The sequence below is a fragment of the Protopterus annectens genome, chromosome 2.part0, assembly GCF_019279795.1.
Source record: "Protopterus annectens isolate FY-2018-M chromosome 2.part0, PAN1.0, whole genome shotgun sequence".
NCBI lineage: Eukaryota > Metazoa > Chordata > Ceratodontiformes > Protopteridae > Protopterus > Protopterus annectens.
The window spans coordinates 33,371,656-33,390,116 of record NC_056728.1 but is presented as its reverse complement, the minus strand read 5'-3'; the positions used below and the strand labels follow the sequence as shown (position 1 = coordinate 33,390,116).

General features: G+C 41.5%; 1 protein-coding gene across 1 annotated transcript in view; it reads left to right on the top strand.

Annotated features, from left to right (window-relative positions):
- UNC80 (unc-80 homolog, NALCN channel complex subunit) overlaps positions 1-18,461 on the top strand; it is a 5,631,640-nt gene that overhangs the window by 3,612,490 nt on the left and 2,000,689 nt on the right. Inside the window, exon 36 of the mRNA XM_044060513.1 lies at positions 6,497-6,628. Coding sequence (XP_043916448.1) covers positions 6,497-6,628 — 132 coding nt within the window. The remainder of the gene's footprint in view (positions 1-6,496; positions 6,629-18,461) is intronic.

The following is an 18,461-nucleotide window of genomic DNA, read 5'->3' as shown; positions in this document are numbered from 1 at the left end:
GTGGTTCACTGCAAAATTTATTATATGGTGATTCTAGTTTAGTAAGAAGGGAGGAGTTGAGGTTTGTCAGGATTTGTGAGCTATACAATAGACTTGGCAGGAGGTATGGATGAGAGAGGGTAACTTTTGCTTTGTTAGTGAGAAACTTTTTATTTCTATACAGGAGGCCGGGTTTTAAGCGAGTCTTCTGAATATAGTTACTGATATGTAAGTCAAACTTAAGTTGATCATCTATGATGACCCCTAAGGGTTTTGTGCTGGATTCTACATCTATGGGGGTGTTGTTGAAAGACTGAACAGAGAGAGTATGTTTAAGGTGGATGAGATTTTGGGGTAGGAAAAGTAGGAGTTTTGTTGTCTTTGGATTCAAAATAAGCAGATTTTCTGAGGGCCATGATTCAGCTAGGTTAAAGAAGCTTGGGTAGTGGATTTAAGTTCAGAGAGGGTGTCGGCAATAGTGATGACTGTAGATTTATCAACATATTGTACCAGGGATGACTGGGGGCATGAAGTGTGGAGTTCATTGGTAAAGATATTAAAAAGTAATGGACCAAATATAGAGCCTTGTGGAACTCCCATTTTAACAGAGAGAGGGGGGATAGAGCAAAAAGCCATTTAACTGATTGCAGTCGGTCAGTATGATAGCTGGAAAACCAGGAAACAGCCGATGCGGAGAAGTTAAGGTAAGACAATTTAGATAGTAGAAGTGAGTGTGACACAGTGTCAAAGGCTTTTGAAAGGTCTAGGAAAAGACAAGAGACTATTTTGTTGTTATCTCTGGACAAAGGAATGGTGGTATGGAAGGATATTAGGGCAGTAGTTGGTACTGTGTTTAGGGCAAAAGCCATGTTGTGTGGGTGTGAGCAGGTTAGCTTGAGCTAGGTATTGCATGACTTGTTTATGTATGCATTTATCTAATATTTTAGAGAGAGGGGATTGAATGGTGATGGGTCTAAAATTGGTGATTTCAGTGGAGTTACCTCCCTTGTGTATAGGTATAGTGTAAGATTCTTTCTGGGTAGAAGGGACCTTTGACTTGGTAATAGAGCGATTTATCAAGATGGATACAGGGAAAGCAAGTGAGTCAGCTGCTACCTGCATACTCTGTCAAACACTTTATGACAGCTAACCCTATCTCTTTTAATACAAATAGGAAGTCTTTGATAGATTTTGGGAGAAAATTTATAACTCTTTCTACTTGGCCTTCAGAATAGTTAATTGTCAAGCTCGCTTGTTCTAAGTCTTTGGTGGCTTCTTTTGACAGTGTGAGAACATTAATTGATAACCTTCCTTTTTCAGAGATTGATATCTCTAAGTTCAGTGTCTCTTGTAACCAAACACTCTCTAAAATGTTGGTATAACACTGATGATGATGTTCCTAGAGCAGCTGACACTGGGTCAGTGATGAGAAGATTTGCTTAGCTATGCTGTGAGAATTTTCCTGAGTATGTCAAAGCTGAGCTGTCTAATGTTCCCCTGGATAAAGAGATTATATGGCCCTTCATCTGCTGAGGTCTTTTAAAGATTTGATGACAGGGGAAAGTTAATTCAGGGGGATACTCAATTATTAAAAGTCTCCATGCCAAAATATAATAGAGAATTTAAAAGGTTCCTTTTATGGAAAACAGAGTAAACCATCCAATCAAGTCACAGGCAAATAAACTTTCAGAAAGGAATGTCAGAGATGCTCAAAAAAGAAGGGATGGTCCTCCCGTAATCAATGATGTTCTTAAAAAGCAGATTGACTATATGTCCCATCATGTTTTTTCCCTCCCCACCCTGGCATTCAAGTAAAGCTTTCCCGAAGTCTAAGTTTTCACTTCCCTCTGTGGCACCAAATAACTTCAGACACTTTGGTTCTGAGAATCATTCAAACAGGCTAGAGTTTGCAGAAGGATTCCCTTCCTTCCTTCCTCGACATCCATCCAATTAAGTCTCCCTGTTTCTTCCCCTCCTACATAAAATGCTGTCTTGGGTGGGTTATTAAACAAGTTCTCCCAAATCAAACAGGGAAAGGTTTTTATTGGGGAGTTTTTCTTGTGCCAAAAAGGAGCAACCTGGAGATCTTTCCTACACCTTTCATTTCTAAACCCTTTTATCAAAAGCCCAAAACTAAAAATGTTCTCTTTACAATCTGTTACCTTTTATTCAGCCTCTCAGTTTTGAAGTAACTCTGGATTTTAAAGAGTTTTACCATCACATTCCAGTTGTCATAGATTTCAGACACTTTTTATATTTTTCTGTCTGGTTTATATTTTCAGTTCTCTGATTTACCATTTAGGTTGTCAACAGCTCCATGAGTGTTTACAAAGTACCCAGTTCCGATTGTAGGTTTTAGTGCATTTACATTTTTCCATATTTGGCTAATAGCCTTATTTCTGTAGACTGTTTTACAGGTTGTCAAAACTCTCTGATCTGGGTAAAATATCACTTTCCCAATATGGGATTTCAGGTGAAAATAGAGTAATCATCTGTCAGTCTGTCAAACAGGGTAGTGTTCTGGGTTGTCTGTTAGATACATCCTTCATGATGGCTTTCCTCCTAAGAGCAAAGTGGCATTTTACAAAGAACAACTCATGACATTTTTCCAAGCAGAATCTGATATTTGCTGGGGAATATCAAAGGATTCTAGTTTTCATGGCCTGTACATTTCTCATGATTCCTTTGGTCAGGCTTCACATCAGAAAAGTCAGTCTGTTTGGACTCAAAACTAGAACTCCCTTTCATTTCAGAATGTAGTGCTGGGGTTTGTAAAAAGAGTTACACTGGTGGGTGAATCAGTTGTCTCTCAACCTAGGTCTCCCTTTTCGTTTCGCTCTCCTACTCTGTCTGAAACCACAGATGCTTGTGGGGCTGTATCCAAGGGGGTGAAATTTCCAGTTGCGTGGAACAAGTAGGACAAGTTAAAACACATAAAATGCTAAAGAAATGATGTCACTAGTAAGTGCTCTACTATCTTTAAACCATCCTTGGATTCCAGGCCTTATATTAGTAATCACAGATACCACAGTGATGTGTACATAAACAAACGTCAGATCCTCCCTCCTTTGCAGACTAGCTATGAGTACTTGGGAACTAGTAACTCAGCACAGACTGATCCACCAGGCGACTTACCTTCCATCAGAACTTTATAGCAGACAAACTGAGCAGGATCAGGACAGACCACCAAGAATGGAATTTGCACCCAGGCATTTTCTAAGAATTGATCCAGTTGTGGGGAACACCATAAGTAGATTTGTTTACTACCATTCACAACAGACAGTAAAAAAATTAACTCCAGGACTCCTTGCACAAAGGCCTGCAGGACAGATGCCTTCTCATTTCCATGGGCAGGAATGTTCCTGTGTGCCTTTCCTCCCTTTCCTATGATAACCAGGGTTCATCTAAAGATTCAGAACAGCTTTCCAAAGATGATACTGGTAACTCCCATTTTTCCCAAGAAACAGTTGTTCTCCCTTCTTCCTCCTTCTCAGCAGGAGCGGCCTTAGGTCAGCTGGTGCCCTAGGCAAAAGGGCTCCACGACGCCCCCCACCACACCACCTGGTGCCCCCATCCTGGACTACCTACATTAAATAAATACTGGAAAAGCACCCCTGCTAGAGCAGCGCCCTAGGAGGCCGCCTAGTTGGCCTATGCCTAAGTCCGGCTATGAGCATGGCCAGGAGTGATTACCACAAGTTTCCTCATAGGATAGACTTAATCTCTTCAACTCATTGCCAAATAGAATTTTAATACTTTTTAGGCACCTGTTTACTGATGATATACAGCAGGTATTAAGTGAAGATAAGAAACCTGCTATCAAGAAATCATATTTGACTAAGTGTAAGAGATTTTTCTAGTTGGTACCAGAGCAAGAACCAGGATTCCTTTAAGGCCAGGGTACTTCTGGTTCTGCACTGTTTGTGTGAATTGTTATCCTCTGGTCTTTCTTACTCCTCTAACAAGACTGGCCTCTAAGACATCTCTCCTTGTTTGTGTGTGGATCGCCCCTTTCTGTTCTGCTTCAAGTGAAACGTTTTTTGAAAGGAATATAGATATCTGTCCACCTAGAATACTGGTGACTCCTCGGGATCTTAATTTTGTACTGGAGAAACGCACTTTCTGAACCTGATCACTATGCTGCTTTGAAGTTCTTATCTTGGAAGGTATTGTCACTTATTGCTCTGAATTCTGCAGTAAGAATATCTGAATTACAAGCTCTTGTGTTGATTCAACCCTAACTCATCTTTCACAATGACAGGGTAACTTTGAGAACATATCCTTACATTATGCCTAGGGTGGCTTCTGAGGGTACTTTTAACTAAGCTGTTCATCCTCATTTTCTATCCAGAACTAAATAATAGGGGATAAAGAATTTAACACACAGAAAATCCTTTAAGGAATTCTGTTCAACTGTTTATTTCTTGTGAAAGTAAAAAAGGAGCAGTCAGTATCAAAACTGACAGTTTCTAAATGGTTTCATGCAATTGCTTTTTGCATTTTGTTTTGTTTTTTAAACACCTTTGTTAAATTATCCCATAAGACATAGGCAAACTTATATTAACAGTAAAGAAAACAAACCATTTTAACATTTTTCCTTTTAAATACAGTATACATTACATATATTTTCTTTGCTATCATCAACATTCCAAAATAAAAACTTGCTTAATGCCTGCCTTCCTTTAAACCTAACTCCTCCTCCTCCTCCTGAACATTGTTAACGCTATTACTTTCTGTTATTCTCACCGTAACAAGACAATTCCAGGCAAGTTCAGGGTCCACTCTGCCAGGAGTTTGGCTACTTCTGCAGCTTTTTGGAAAGGGCTGGACTGTACAAGTTTTCTAGAGGAAGCAGCGTGGTCATATGTACACACTTTTACCAAGCACTGCAGAATAGATTCTCAAGACCCAGAACAGGCTTTGCTACGACTATTACCCAGGGGTTCTAGACTCTGATCCTTCTTCCTCCTTCCTTTCTTTTTGGGCTCTGTTATTCATCCCATATAGCTTAGGCTACTGCAGCAGTGATCTAATGATGAACATAGTACAGTTGTGTAATTAAATTTACCATAACAGTAGATGTTTGAATAGACTACTGCTGCAGCAGATACACCCTTGCTTCATTGGCCTTCCTTTTGTTGTTTTTTTTTATGCTAGAGTGTGGACATTTTCCTTTCCCTTCCTTTTCTCTTGCACTTACATAGATAGCAGGGCTCTTGCCCCCCTTGCTGTGCGAAATGAAAACTCTGTGAGTTTGGACACACTGCACAAGCTGTATATTTTTTAGGAGGTATGGAAGGTGCCCTGTAGCTTTGGAAGCTGTTCGATTATCCCGTTCTAGGCAGGATATGTCCCATATAGCTTAGGCTACCACAAGATTGGTCTGTTCAAACATCAGCTTTAAGAGACTTAAAGGAAAAAAGGATGATCAATTTTTGAATGTGTGGTAGTATGAACTGCAACCACATATAGATACTTTATGAAATGTATTGAATTGCTTGAAGTTGCCATAGTCTGTAGTTTAATGACACTCCCCTCAAGTTGTGAATGTGTCAGCTGATTGACACCCGTTTGAATGTGTGCCAACTGAGCAAAGAAATTTGGATGAAGCAACTTTCATCGACAGTGGAGTTTTCTTTTTTCTCCACTACTGTGGAACCTCGGAGTAAGTATATTTGTGTGGGGGAGTATCATCCCACATGGTGCATGCAGAGGGGGCTTGCCTCTTTCACAAAAATAACTTTCCTGCAAGGTTCACCAAAAGTTGTTTTGTGCTTTTTTGATTGATCAACACGACGAAAGAATTGTTGAGTGAGCTACATCAACCCCGTCCACTTAGTCATTATTTTGTTGCAGTATATTCCCTACAGCTCTCATAATGGACACAGGCAATGTATTTATGTGGTCTGAATTTAATGTAAAGCAAATAAACATGTGTATAGGGGCTATGAGGTTATGGGTGTCTCCAAATATTTGCTAATGACTTAGATAACAAAACATAACAAGGTTTGCCTCATTCTTATGACACGATACTTTGTGCACATCTTTCAGCAGTGTTTATCTGCAGTTGGTTGAATGAGGGTATATGAAACCAACATGGTGACAGAGAAGGCGTAGAGATTTTTCTGGGAACTGGGTGACAGTCCTTTGTCTGTTGTTGTACATAGGGGCCATGGAAGTATAAAATGGGGCTTACTATAATGAAAGTGGCGGAAGACCTTAAAAAATGAGCAGGAAACAGTGCAGCAGGAGATAGACACAGTGAAGGAACAGAAAAAATGTTACAAATAAAGAATGATTAACATATTTGGTGATTTTTTTTAACTGTATCTTAATGTTCTTGATATCAACTTTGTATTGCATCTTTCATGTAGTGCATAATGGTAAATATTTGTAGGTAAGAGCAGTGTAAGCAGGTATATGCTAAGATAATTATTACTCTTGAAAAGTGAACTTTTACAATTGAAGTTTATTTTTAAACGCATTATAAGTAACTAATTTTGTTTGGTTTTGTCAGCAGAAGAAGCTGCCAACTTGACCTCCAGACGGCTGTCTGTCAGTCCCTCCTGTACCTCTAGCACATCACATAGAAACTACTCATTCCGTCGTGGATCAGTGTGGTCTGTCCACTCAGCTGCTAGTGCAGAGGGTATGTGTGGACAAAGTATACAGTAAACTATCTGCACTTTAACTCAGTGGAAACTTACTATACTGTTTTTTACTCATTAGAACTTTGTCTGCTTGTTTTATTCATTAAAAAATACTGTATTGCTTTCTATTTGATTTTGATCATTTCTACAAATATACGTCAGGTGTTTTGAGTAATATCATTTAAGTAAACGAATCTGTGTAGTTTAGAAGTGTTATAAAATGCATATAAATTTAGGCAGAGAACAAGTGCTGCAAGTTGTTTTGTTATTTGACAGGTGTCACAAAACATGCAACACAATGCACAGTGCAGCAAAACAGTTTCACCCTTATATACAGGGAGGAGCAATAGCAAATACATCAAACCAAAAAATGTTAATATATGAGTTCAGCAAGGGAACAGAAAAGATTAGTTGAATTTTTTTGGGAACAGAGAGGAAGAGAAAGAGACGTGGGGGGGGACTCAGAAAGATCAGGACTGGGGAATAGATGCCACAGAGAACACTGGCACCTTGCTTTGCTCGTCTGAAGTCAGTCTAGCTACAAAATTAATTTATTCTCTTCCAGTCACGACTGGAGTCCCACACGGTTCGGTCCTGGGTCTTCTCCTGTTTGGTATCTACTTTTCTGAAGTCCAGGCCAACATGAAGGGACTCTGGCTGACAAAGTTCACAGACGATTACAAGTTGGGAGCTATTATTAACTCCCCAAGTGATGTTGACATCCTACAGAAAGGCCTCACTGAGACCAACAACTGGTGTCAGAACCATGATCTTAAGCTCAATGGCAAAAAAATCTGTTATCATCCCCTTTGGGAAAAACCCGGTACTCATAAATTATCACAAATATGGTAGTCCACCGAACACAGAAGGTGTTATAAGAGATGTGGGCATAAAGGTTGACAGCAACATCTCTTTTGATCACCACATTGCCACAGTGGTCAGAAAGTACTTCTATGTGGCACATCTCATTGCTAAGGGTTTTGCATCCAGGAAGAAAGAGGTCATTGTCTACTCTTCCCACATTAGGCCAGTCATCGAGTACAGTGCCCCATTTGTATGTATCTCACTAGACACCTACAACCACTGGAGAGGCCGCAAAAGTACCTCACAGAGAGGATCCTAGGCACTTGTCCTATATGGACAGACCCACAAAACTCCAACTATTCTCTGTCTCATATTGCCTACTTAAGAGGCGATCTCTGCTTGACTTACAAAGCCATGTGTGACCCAGTTCTGTTAGAAATGCTACATCTAAAGAAATCCCATTCCCTCCACACCACATGCTCCAGATACCACAGCCTCATTACCACAATCAACAGAACATGCTGAAGGGACAGGTTCATAACCCAGAGACTGCCCATGCTATGGCACAGACTTCTCATACATATCAAGCAGAGCACCTCACTGGCCCTCTTCAAGGGAAATCTTGATGAGTGGATGGGAAATAGAAAATTCACCCCAGGGATCACTCCAGTGGCTTTACTCGACAGAGGCTCTGGGAACTAAGGTCGGGTGGCACGATGCCAGGGTAATCCTATGGGCTAGGCTTGTAAAGGCTGCAAGAACATTAGCCTAGTACACACTTATGAACCTATTAAGTATCTATGCTGTTTAAATGTTCATATTATGTTACACATGGTTGTGCTGTGTGAAATCAACACCCAATTTCTTACATTTCAGCAGCATGAACTTAATGCAGTAAAACACAAAAACTGGTTTTCTGGAAATAGTTGCTAGAATAGATCAGTATATGAGGAAATGCAATCTATTTATCTGTCTCTTTTGGTTTGTATGTTTCAACTGCTTTCTCCTTAGTTTTTTATTGACTCATTGCAGTGGTATTTTATTTTAAGATTTATTTTTTGTAGAATTTTAGAAGTTCAAGGTTAAGAGAAGAAAACAAGCCTTGTTCTTTTCCTAGGAAAATAATTGCTTGTAAATTGTACTAAGGACCTGGAAAACTAGTCATTGAATTTGCACTTCCTGATTGCAGTGTCATTTCTCTCTCCGTGCACACAGATATATATATATATATATATATATATATATATATATATATATATATATATATATATATATATATATATATATATATATATATATATGCACATGTGTGTATGTATGTATGTGTGCGTATATATATATATATATATATATATATATATATATATATATCTGAAGTAGTTAACTTCATTTTATCTGCAACCTGTGGGTGTTCGGATTCATATTGGATCCGAGCCGGCAACTTTTCAAGCATCTGCTCCGAGCTCCTCCCCTTTACTCATAACCCATCACATCTCCTACCTTCCCTCAGATCTCATTTGCTGCTTCATGCTTCAACATCGTGATCTTTGTAGCTCCAAGTATTGGGTGTTAGTAAGTGACTTGGGTCTAATTTTTTGCTCTTTATATTGAGCGTGTGTGATCATTTAGTTCTCTTTACCTCCCACTTTCGCTGTTCATCAGTTTTGTATAAAAAAAAAAAGTTTTGTGGTAAAGTAGTATAGGAAGGCCTTCTCTGCGCTTTAGGTGTGTGTGTTAGACTGTTGGGTGTAAGAAGGTTGGCTGTATGGGTTATTAGTATGGCTGAGCAGCCAAAGCCTACTTTTAAAAAATGCACAGTGTGGCCATAAGCTTTCTCCAGCCAATGGCCACACTCTGTGTCTTATTTTCCTGGGTGTTCCCCATCTCTCAGTTCAGTGTAGCGTGTGCACTGGCTTTAACCCTAGGGCCTTAAAAGAATGGAAGGCCAAATTAGTTGCGAAGGGCCTTCTACCTGTTTCCTCCTTGGATGCAGCGGCCTCGGCTCCTCCAGCAGCTGCTCAACACCCACCCCCTCCCAGGCTGGGACTCAACCTCCCACTAGACCTGTTGAAGGGGAGACTAAAGGAAAGGACTAAAGGAATAAGGACAGAGAGAAGAGAGGGGATAGGCCCTGCAAGCAGTCTCCAGAGCAGGAGCCCTTCCCTAGCCTGCCTTCCAAAGTGTCTAGACCTACATCTCCTCCGCTCCACTCCCCGAGGTTTTCCCTTGAGCCAATGGAGCCCTTGGATCTGAGGCCTTCATCGAGGTTGTTGCAGCAACTAGCCAGATCCGAGTCAGTCGCCTCCTCATGCTTGACTTGGACTGTATTATAGTTGGATGTGGACAGGATAATGAGATTTATTCGGACCCAAATCCAAATGGGAGTCTTGCCAGGCCCCTCTCCCTCTGAAGGGGGGACCTGCATGCCCTTCTTTCATCCCATTTCACCTTCCCCGATCTGGCCTGCGGTTTCAGGATTTATGGATCCGAGGATCCGAGGAGCTGGAGGTTCGACACCGACAGTTTCTCCAACCTCGACGCCGATGATTACCTTGAGTTCCTTAGATTGGGCCAGTTCGGATCCGAGCAACTCTTGGGGCTGAGGACGGGGAGTCGGATTCGAGGGGATGGAGGTGTCTTCGGCTCCGACCTTGTCGGATCCGAGCAATTCCTTCGGTACCCCTGCTACTCCTGCCTCGGCCCCGATCCTCACGGCGGACCCGGGGAGAGCTTCCTCCTTGTTGGGTGCTAAGGAGGTGCGCACTCCATCGGCTTTTGACGTGGTGGAGAGGGTTCTCTCCCAAGGATTGAGACCTCAGCCTATTTCCTTGGACTCCGCCCAGGCTCCATTGGATTTGGCTACGACTCCCTTCAGCTTGTCCCAGGGACACCCCGTGCTAGAGGACCCCCAGGCAGTTTCCCTGGAGGAACCCCCCCGTGGCTCACGAGCCCTCTTCAGAGAGTTCCACTGAAGAGGGTCCCTGTAAGCACACGTGTAAGAGGAGGCACCAGTCCTTGATAGAAGACACTGACTTAGATGAAGGAGAAGGTTCCCCCAGGTCACCTCCCAAGGATGTCTCCTTTGGGGATATCATGGGGATCCTCCACCAGAGGGGAGGTTGGTCAACCCCAAAATCTTCTACAGATGAGTCAGTGTTCCTGGAGACCTTTGGCATGGGCCCATCTACATCCTGGGTGTCCCCTCCTGTGGATCCCTTGGTGGATCTTATCACCACGCGGGCATGGAAGGAGCCTGACACCATAGAGCTGATACCAAAACTTCCAGACAGGATTCTCTGTCCACCCTCAGACAGACAGGCCTGGAACAAAGGATACCTGGTGGATGCGATGGTGGTTGCAGCAGCCACCAAGTGGGAACTGGCACAGGAGAGTTCCTCGGTCCACCCTCTGGACAAGGAGTCCAGGACGGTGGATCGGTTTGGGAAGTGAGTGTTTTCTTCAGCGACATTTTCCATTCGAGCGCTGAATTATTTTTCACACGTCATATGAATACAGAGAGACCTGGTCATGGAGTTCGCTGAGTCACCCCCAGAGTCTTTGTCGCTGGAGGAAAAGCATCTGTTCTTCGCGAAAATGTCGACTCTCAAATCAGTATCAAACCCATCCGTGCGTCTCCTTTCCCATGCCATGGAAGGAGCAGTGAGGGCAGCTGGGACCAGCGTAGCTATGAGGCGACACGCTTGGCTCAGACTGTGTCAGTTCATGGATCCCTTCAAGGCGTCTTTCACAAATGCTCCCTTCGATGGTTCTTCCCTTTTTGGGAAGACAGTATGTGACACTATGGTCCAGAGCGAGAAGGATGGGAAGACTTTGTGTGCCATCGGAGTCCGCTTCTCTAGCCCTCAAAGATCATTTTCTAGGAATCAGAGAGGGCAAAAGAAGATGTGGTTCCGAGAAATCACAGTTTTCCCAGGACTCTCCGGAAAACTCATCCCCTAGAGGCAGAGGGGGACAAGCCAGACGCCACCCCAGAGGCAGAGGGGGGACGAGGAACTTTGGGTCTAGGGACACCTTCTCGGTCAGGCCCACGCAGCACCCATGAGGTGTTGCCCGACTGTACTACGCTGGAGACAGTCGGGGGAAGATTATCATTGCACCCAACGGCTTGGGAGTCCATAACTCCGGACCGTTGGGAGCCCCAAATAATATCCAGAGGCTACACCATCCTGTTCATTACCCCTCCCATTTAACCGAAGTGCTTCCTAGATGTTCCACCCGTTCAAAGGGAGGCAGCAGCGCTAGAGATTTCCAAGCTGCTTCACAAACAAGCCATTGAACCGGTCCCCCCCAGATCAGTCCGGATTAGTCGTTTACTCCAGGTTCTTTTTAGTGCCAAAAAAGATGGGGGACCTTAGGCCCATTTTGCACCTGTCAACCCTGAACCTGGCTGTAGCCAAGCAGAAATAACGGATGGTCACCCTACAGTCCATTCTACCTTATCTTTGAGAATGCGACTGCATGTGCTCGTTAGACCTTCAGGACGCTTACTACCACATCAAGATTCGCAGAAGCTCCAGGAGATTCCTTAGCTTCCAGCTGGGAGCCAATCATTTCCAGTTGCGAACCCTACCCTATGGTCTCACCACAGCCCCCAGGGTGTTTGCCAAGGTAATGGCAATCGTGGTGGCTCACCTGAGGCTTCTGGGCATTCAGGTATTTCCTTACCTAGACGATTGGCTCCTCACTGCTTCCACCAAGCGTCTTCTTTGCATGGCCAGAGACTCCTTCCTTCATCTTGCAATCCAGCTAGGGATTATCATCAATGTTTCCAAGTCCCTCTTGGACCTGGTGCAGATCTTGGACTTTATCGGTGCACTGCTGGACACCCTCCAATCGAAAGTCTTCTGAACTCTAGACAGGGTCCAGAGCCTATGGGCCCATATATCAGTGATCCTTGGCCCCAGGATACCAAAGGCAGGCAACATTCTCCGAGCAATCTCGAGTCTTCCCTGTGCGTGCCTCTACATGCATGTTCTTCAGTGGACTCTGGCAGTACAGTGGTCTTGGCTAGATCTTCCCATGGACTATCCAATTCAAATCAACAAGGCCTGCAGGGCATTGCTTCTCTGGCGGCTCCAATTGCCAGAGATCTTAGCATGACAGCCATTCTTTTCACCCACAGCCCAAGCCACAGTGACCACGGATGCCTCCCAGCTTGGTTGGGAGGGGCATTGTTTGGGGAGGATGGTCCAAGGCACATGGTCCCAGACTGAGACCAGATTGCATATCAATGTTCTGGAGATGAGAGGAGTGCTTTTAGCATTGCAAGCATTTCACACTGTTCTTCCCCCGGGGACGATTGCAATTCAGTCAGACAACATGTCAGTTGTCTGGTACATCAACAAACAAGGGGAAACCAGAGCTTACCCTCTCTGTCACGAGGCCATGAGAGTGTGGGAGTGGGCAATATCCACCAGTCGATTTCTGATTGCAATGCACATCCAGGGATGCTGCAAAATTTTAGCGGACAGATTGAGTCGGGCTATTCTATTGCCATACAAGTGGTCTCTGAAACAATCGATAGCGGAGATCTTCCTTGTGTGCGGTCAGCCTTGCTGTGATCTCTTCGCATCTCCTTCCAACGCGAAGTGCAGCAAGTTCTTCTTTCTGATCCCCTCACCAGAGGATCCCTCCAGAGACGCTGTAGTCCATGCTTGGCCTCCTGGGTTACTGTATGCTTACCCCCCGTTATCTCTCATTCCAAAGTTTCTTCAGAAAGCTTGCTGACTGGGGTGCAAAGTGATCCTCATTGCCACGTTCTGGCCTCGTCAGGTGTGGTTCCCCTTCCTCTGGTCTCATGTTCGAGCTCCTCCTTGGATTCTGGATCCTTGCCTGGATCTCATTTCTCACCCCTTGGCACTTGTCCACCCAACCTGGACAGCCTCAAGCTGATGGCTTGGTTGCTCCAGTTCCCTTGATTGTCAAGACTCCCGGTCTGTCATCTTCAGCAAAAGCTCTTCTGATGGCGTCCCACAAGGCTTCCACTAGGAAAATTTACAGCAGCAAATGGAAACTTTTCAATATTTGGGCTTCTCAGCGGAATCTAGATCCCTTTATAGCCCCTGTTCCTGCAGTGTTGGATTTTTTGGCCAATATTTTTCAACAAAGGGCTAGTTCCTCCACGGTAAAAGTGCAACTGGCAGCTATCTCGAATTTCCATGTCGGGGCAAAAACATGAATGCTCTGGACTCTTCAAGACTGTGTAAGGCTTTTCTTAAAGGCACTTTTCTTTTACATCCCCCGATCAAGGACTGTGTTCCTCCTTGGGACCTTACCCTGGTTCTGCAGGTGTTAGTTGCTCCTCCCTTTGAACCTGCGGCATCAGTAGATTTGAAGTTCTTATCCTGGAAGACAGCCTTCCTAGTGGCCTTTGCACTGGCCAGGAGGGTTTCTGAGATTCAAGCTTTGTCTGCCGTGCCCCCTTACTTGATCTTCCATAAGGACAGGGTCTCGCTCCGCATGAACCCTTCCTTCTTGCCAAAAGTAGCTTCTGAATCAAGCATTAACCAGACTATTAACCTGCCTGTTTTCTTTCCAAATTTTCAGAACAAGGATGAATATAAACTGCATTTGCTAGATGTTCACAGACAGCTTCATTTTTAATTGCGCAGAACAAAGCCCTTTCGTAAGTTTGACCAGTTATTCATGTCCTTCTCTAAACCCTTTCTGGGCAAAGCCATATCCAAGATTTCCTTAGCTAGATGGATTACACAATGTATTTTTCAAATTTACAAGGAAAAAAAGGTATGTCCCCGCCTGGTCCTGTTAAAGCCCATTCTACCAGTTCTATGGTGACTTCTGCTGCTTTTTGGTGTAGGGTTTCACTGGATGATATTTGTGCGTCAGCAACTTGGGCAAGGTCACATACCTTCATTTCTCATTATAAATTGGATTTGATCTCCAGAGGGAGAGCATCTTTCGGCTCTGCGGTGCTCAGGAATATCCTTCCATGAGGGCCTCCCAGGAGTTTTAGTAGCTGGGGACTCTGTCCCACAGGTTACAGATAAAATTAAGTTAACTAGTTCAGATAAAGAAGTTATGAACTCACCATAACGTTCCATCTGAGTAGTTATACTTCATTTTTCTGCAACCGTCCTGCCCTCCTTCCCCCGAACCTGTTCTAGGTTTGTGATAAAATTAAGTTGCGGATTGTTTGAGTAGTGGCAAACTCGATCTGAGGGAAGGTAGGAGATGTGATGGGTTATGGGTAAGGGGGAGGAGCTTGGAGCTCAGAGCAGATGCTTGAAAAGTTGCCAGCTCGCATCCGATATGGATCCAAAGACCCACAGGTTGCAGAAAAATGAAGTATAACTACTCAGATGGAACGTTATGGTGAGTACATAACTTCTTCATATATATATATATATATATATATATATATATATATGTATATATATATATGTGTGTGTGTGTGTGTGTGTGTGTGTGTGTATTTATGTATGTACATTTCTTTTCTCAATTTTAAAAGTTACAGTTCAGGGAAAAGAGCCAGCCTTTTGTGTCTGTGTGAGACCCAGCTGAGATTAATAGCTTGTGAATTTAATGGATGAGTTGCAACCTAGTCCTTGTATTTAAAGAAACCATAAAAAAATGTAGAATTTTTTTGAGATATCTACCAGAACAGACTGCTGTGAAAGGAAATATGATTTTCTCATCGACTCGTCCTTTTCGTCTTGTATATCTATGCCCAGTTTCTCTAGTTGTACATCAAGTATGTTAATTTAAAATGCCTGTTATGTAAGCAAGGACTTGAATTGTGAAACTCAACATTTCAAATGAATGAAAGGGAATCATGTTTTCATCAAGTTGTTAGATTTTTGTGTGTTGGAGAGTGTGACAGTATAAGAGAATGCTGTATTAGTTCAAATGCATCTATGTAACTTCTTTTGAAGCAGTAATTATAATAATAAATGATAACATTTGAGCTTACCCACCTTCTGTATCCTAGTTTTCTGGCCAGATTTCCCTTGGAAATTATTATTTTCCTTACAGAGAACCAGTGCAAGTCTTCTCCCATTGAAGGTAATGTCATAGGTGTCAAGGAACTCTCTTATGTATCTCACATTGTTCTTTGCTCTCTTTAATTTTTATCATGTCGGGTACTCAACACTTTAGCTGAGAGAAGATTTTGTTTGCAGGGACATTTATGCTACTATTTTTGGTCAGTTTTTAGTGCATTTTCAGTTCTTCTGACATAAATTACACCTTTTCTTCAATAAATCACTGAAGGAACAAAGTTATACCCCTTACTGGAAAAATCTAATGACAACTGTGCTTGTTTAGTTACAGTGGAAAGCTTATCACACTTCGTGCTTGTTCTGCTTAAAGAGTATGAAAATTGCCTTAAACAGGCTATTAGACTGAATATTTGAAATGGCCTTAATTCTTATTTAACTGAATATTGCTCCTATCCATGGAGAAAATCATTCACGAAAAAAAGTGCAATACTACACACTTAGAAACAGTGGGGAAAGTTTCAGAACTCCTAGGTTCTGGTATGAAAAGATATACAGTTTTACGGAGGAAGGTACATATTTATTGGTGGCTTTCCATAACTGGGGACTGCCATTCACATATGAAAGGAATCTTCACCATTTCTGGTGCTTCATACATACAAAATAAAGTAGGTATCTATCTCAATACCTACCTCTAAAATATCATGATTCCTTTTAGAGATCTAAGGCATACAAGATCCGTATTGTAAATTTTTGAAGCTCCTACTGCCTAAAAGCTGCCACTATAATCCATACAAACAAAAAGGCCATTGATGCCTTCATCTGGTGAAAGGCTTTGGCAAAAGAGGTGTGGTTTTTTTGTTTAAAGAAACAGCAAGAAAGGTTGCTTTGTTAGGCCTGTGGACATTCACTTTTTTACTAACATCATTCACATCTTTGCCATTGCCTTCAAAGTCTCTAAGAAAGGAAAGAAAACATAAAAGCCCTTCTCCTGTTTTCAGAGTCCGAGGAGTAATTTTATTTAGACCACCACCTGGCCCTCAGTATATTGAATCTGAACACAGTGACACCAAATCACAGTTATGTCTGTCTCAGGGTGTTACTTTTAAAAACCTGTCTACAAAAACTGAAAAAAAAATGTTTAACTGACCATTTGCTGAATTTGCATTACCTAAGGTATGTTATAGAGAAATGCTCAAGCTTCTAGACACCTAATGTAGGATTCCTTTATGTTCAACATTTTTGAACACTTACTGAGACTTAATAGTCTTTGCATAGAGATGCAGGCTGTAAGTTCATAAGCATGGTGGTGTAACATATAAATATAAAATATGAAGGTCAAACCTTTAGCTTAAAAGCTGACGCTGTAAATTTAGCTGTGTCTCTATCTTTAAACAAACAACAGCTCTTAGTACCAAATGCTGACAACCTCAACTGGACTGACAAAAAGCACAAAATGACTGGCACAAAGAAAATGTACTTTTATCAAGTGCTTTTGTCCCAAATGAAAGGTACTCTTTGTAATTTGGAAGGAAGGACTTCATTATCTTCATCTTCTTTGTGCTAGTCATTATGTGTTTTTTTGTCAGTCCTGTATGTATATCTTGTATAACCGTAAAATATCTGCCAGTACATACACTACCTTGTTAAAGAAAGTCAAGGTTAGTAAATAGTTGTAAATTCTCTTCCCACACCAGGTAGTTGGATTGCTGACACGGCAGTGTGTGCTGCATGCCTGAATGTGTCATCCTTCAGATGTGGCACTAAACCAAGGCCTGAGCTGTCTGAATTGGGGGTAGCTCAGGTGGATGTAAAAGATACCATAACACCTAACAGAGAGTGGGGGTTCTCCATATTTTATTACTTAAATAGCCATGTACACATCTAATCCACAATTTCCACTTACTATGTTCAAAATTCCCACATTTACATATTCACTTATATGCATTTATAACCTTTCTTTTTAATATCCTCTTTAACATATTATCCTCCCCATTCCTTTCTTCCCAGCTATTGTAGTACTCTGTATCACTTCCACAGAAAAACATTTTTGTTAAACAAAACTTGTGATATTGCTGTCCATATTTCCCATATAATTCCAAATACTTTTTTATCCAAAATTTCTACCTATCTCTTTTCCATCTTTTACAATACCCATATAATATCACATCTACATGAATTTTGTAATCTTTTTCCAGAATATTTTTCTTAGCCCATACCCAAATGTTATTAACACTGTCACATTTCAAAAACATGTTTGGATGTCTCTATATTTTTATATTTATAACATAAGGTTTCACTCAAAATTTTATGTGACATTTTCCCTTTCGCAGGAAGCCCATCCAGACTTGATTTCCATAAAAATCATAAACACAATTATTTTTTTAAATTTTCCTTCCTCTTACATATTACCATTTTAATACCTTCCTACATGTTCTCCCAGTGATCAATATAATACATTTATCCATAATTTTTCATACCATATTCTCCTGTTACTAATCACTTCTTTAATATCTATCTTCCATAATATTATCTTATTTTGACATTTCTTTATTTGTATATTTTATTTACTTATTACTTTTCTTTTTTTCTATATTCTACCAAGATTTATATACTTCTGTGATGTTAATTCACCTATTAGCCCTGCCTCTATTTCTTTTATTTTCTTAATTCCCAGAAAGATATCTAAAGAGACCACATACACTATTGGATTTATTAAACTTAATCCACTTTATCTTCCTTATTATATGTTATACCCCTCTTAATTGGGTTAATCCTGAATTGTATATTCATTGCAAAATTGTAATAAATCTTTTTCACTGTTATTCTGTGTCATATATACCCCTCCTAAATATCAAATTTTGCCTAAAACACCGAATTAATAACCTTACCTTCTTATGGGATATCAGTAATATTTATCTCATTCCTTATTTTTTGCCATTGCTCTTTAATCATCTCTCCCCCTCCTGATTTTATTCTTAATAGAAATTTTTTTCATTGAAAACATTATACTTCCTATTTTACCTTTATCTCCTATCCTCCTACTTTTTTC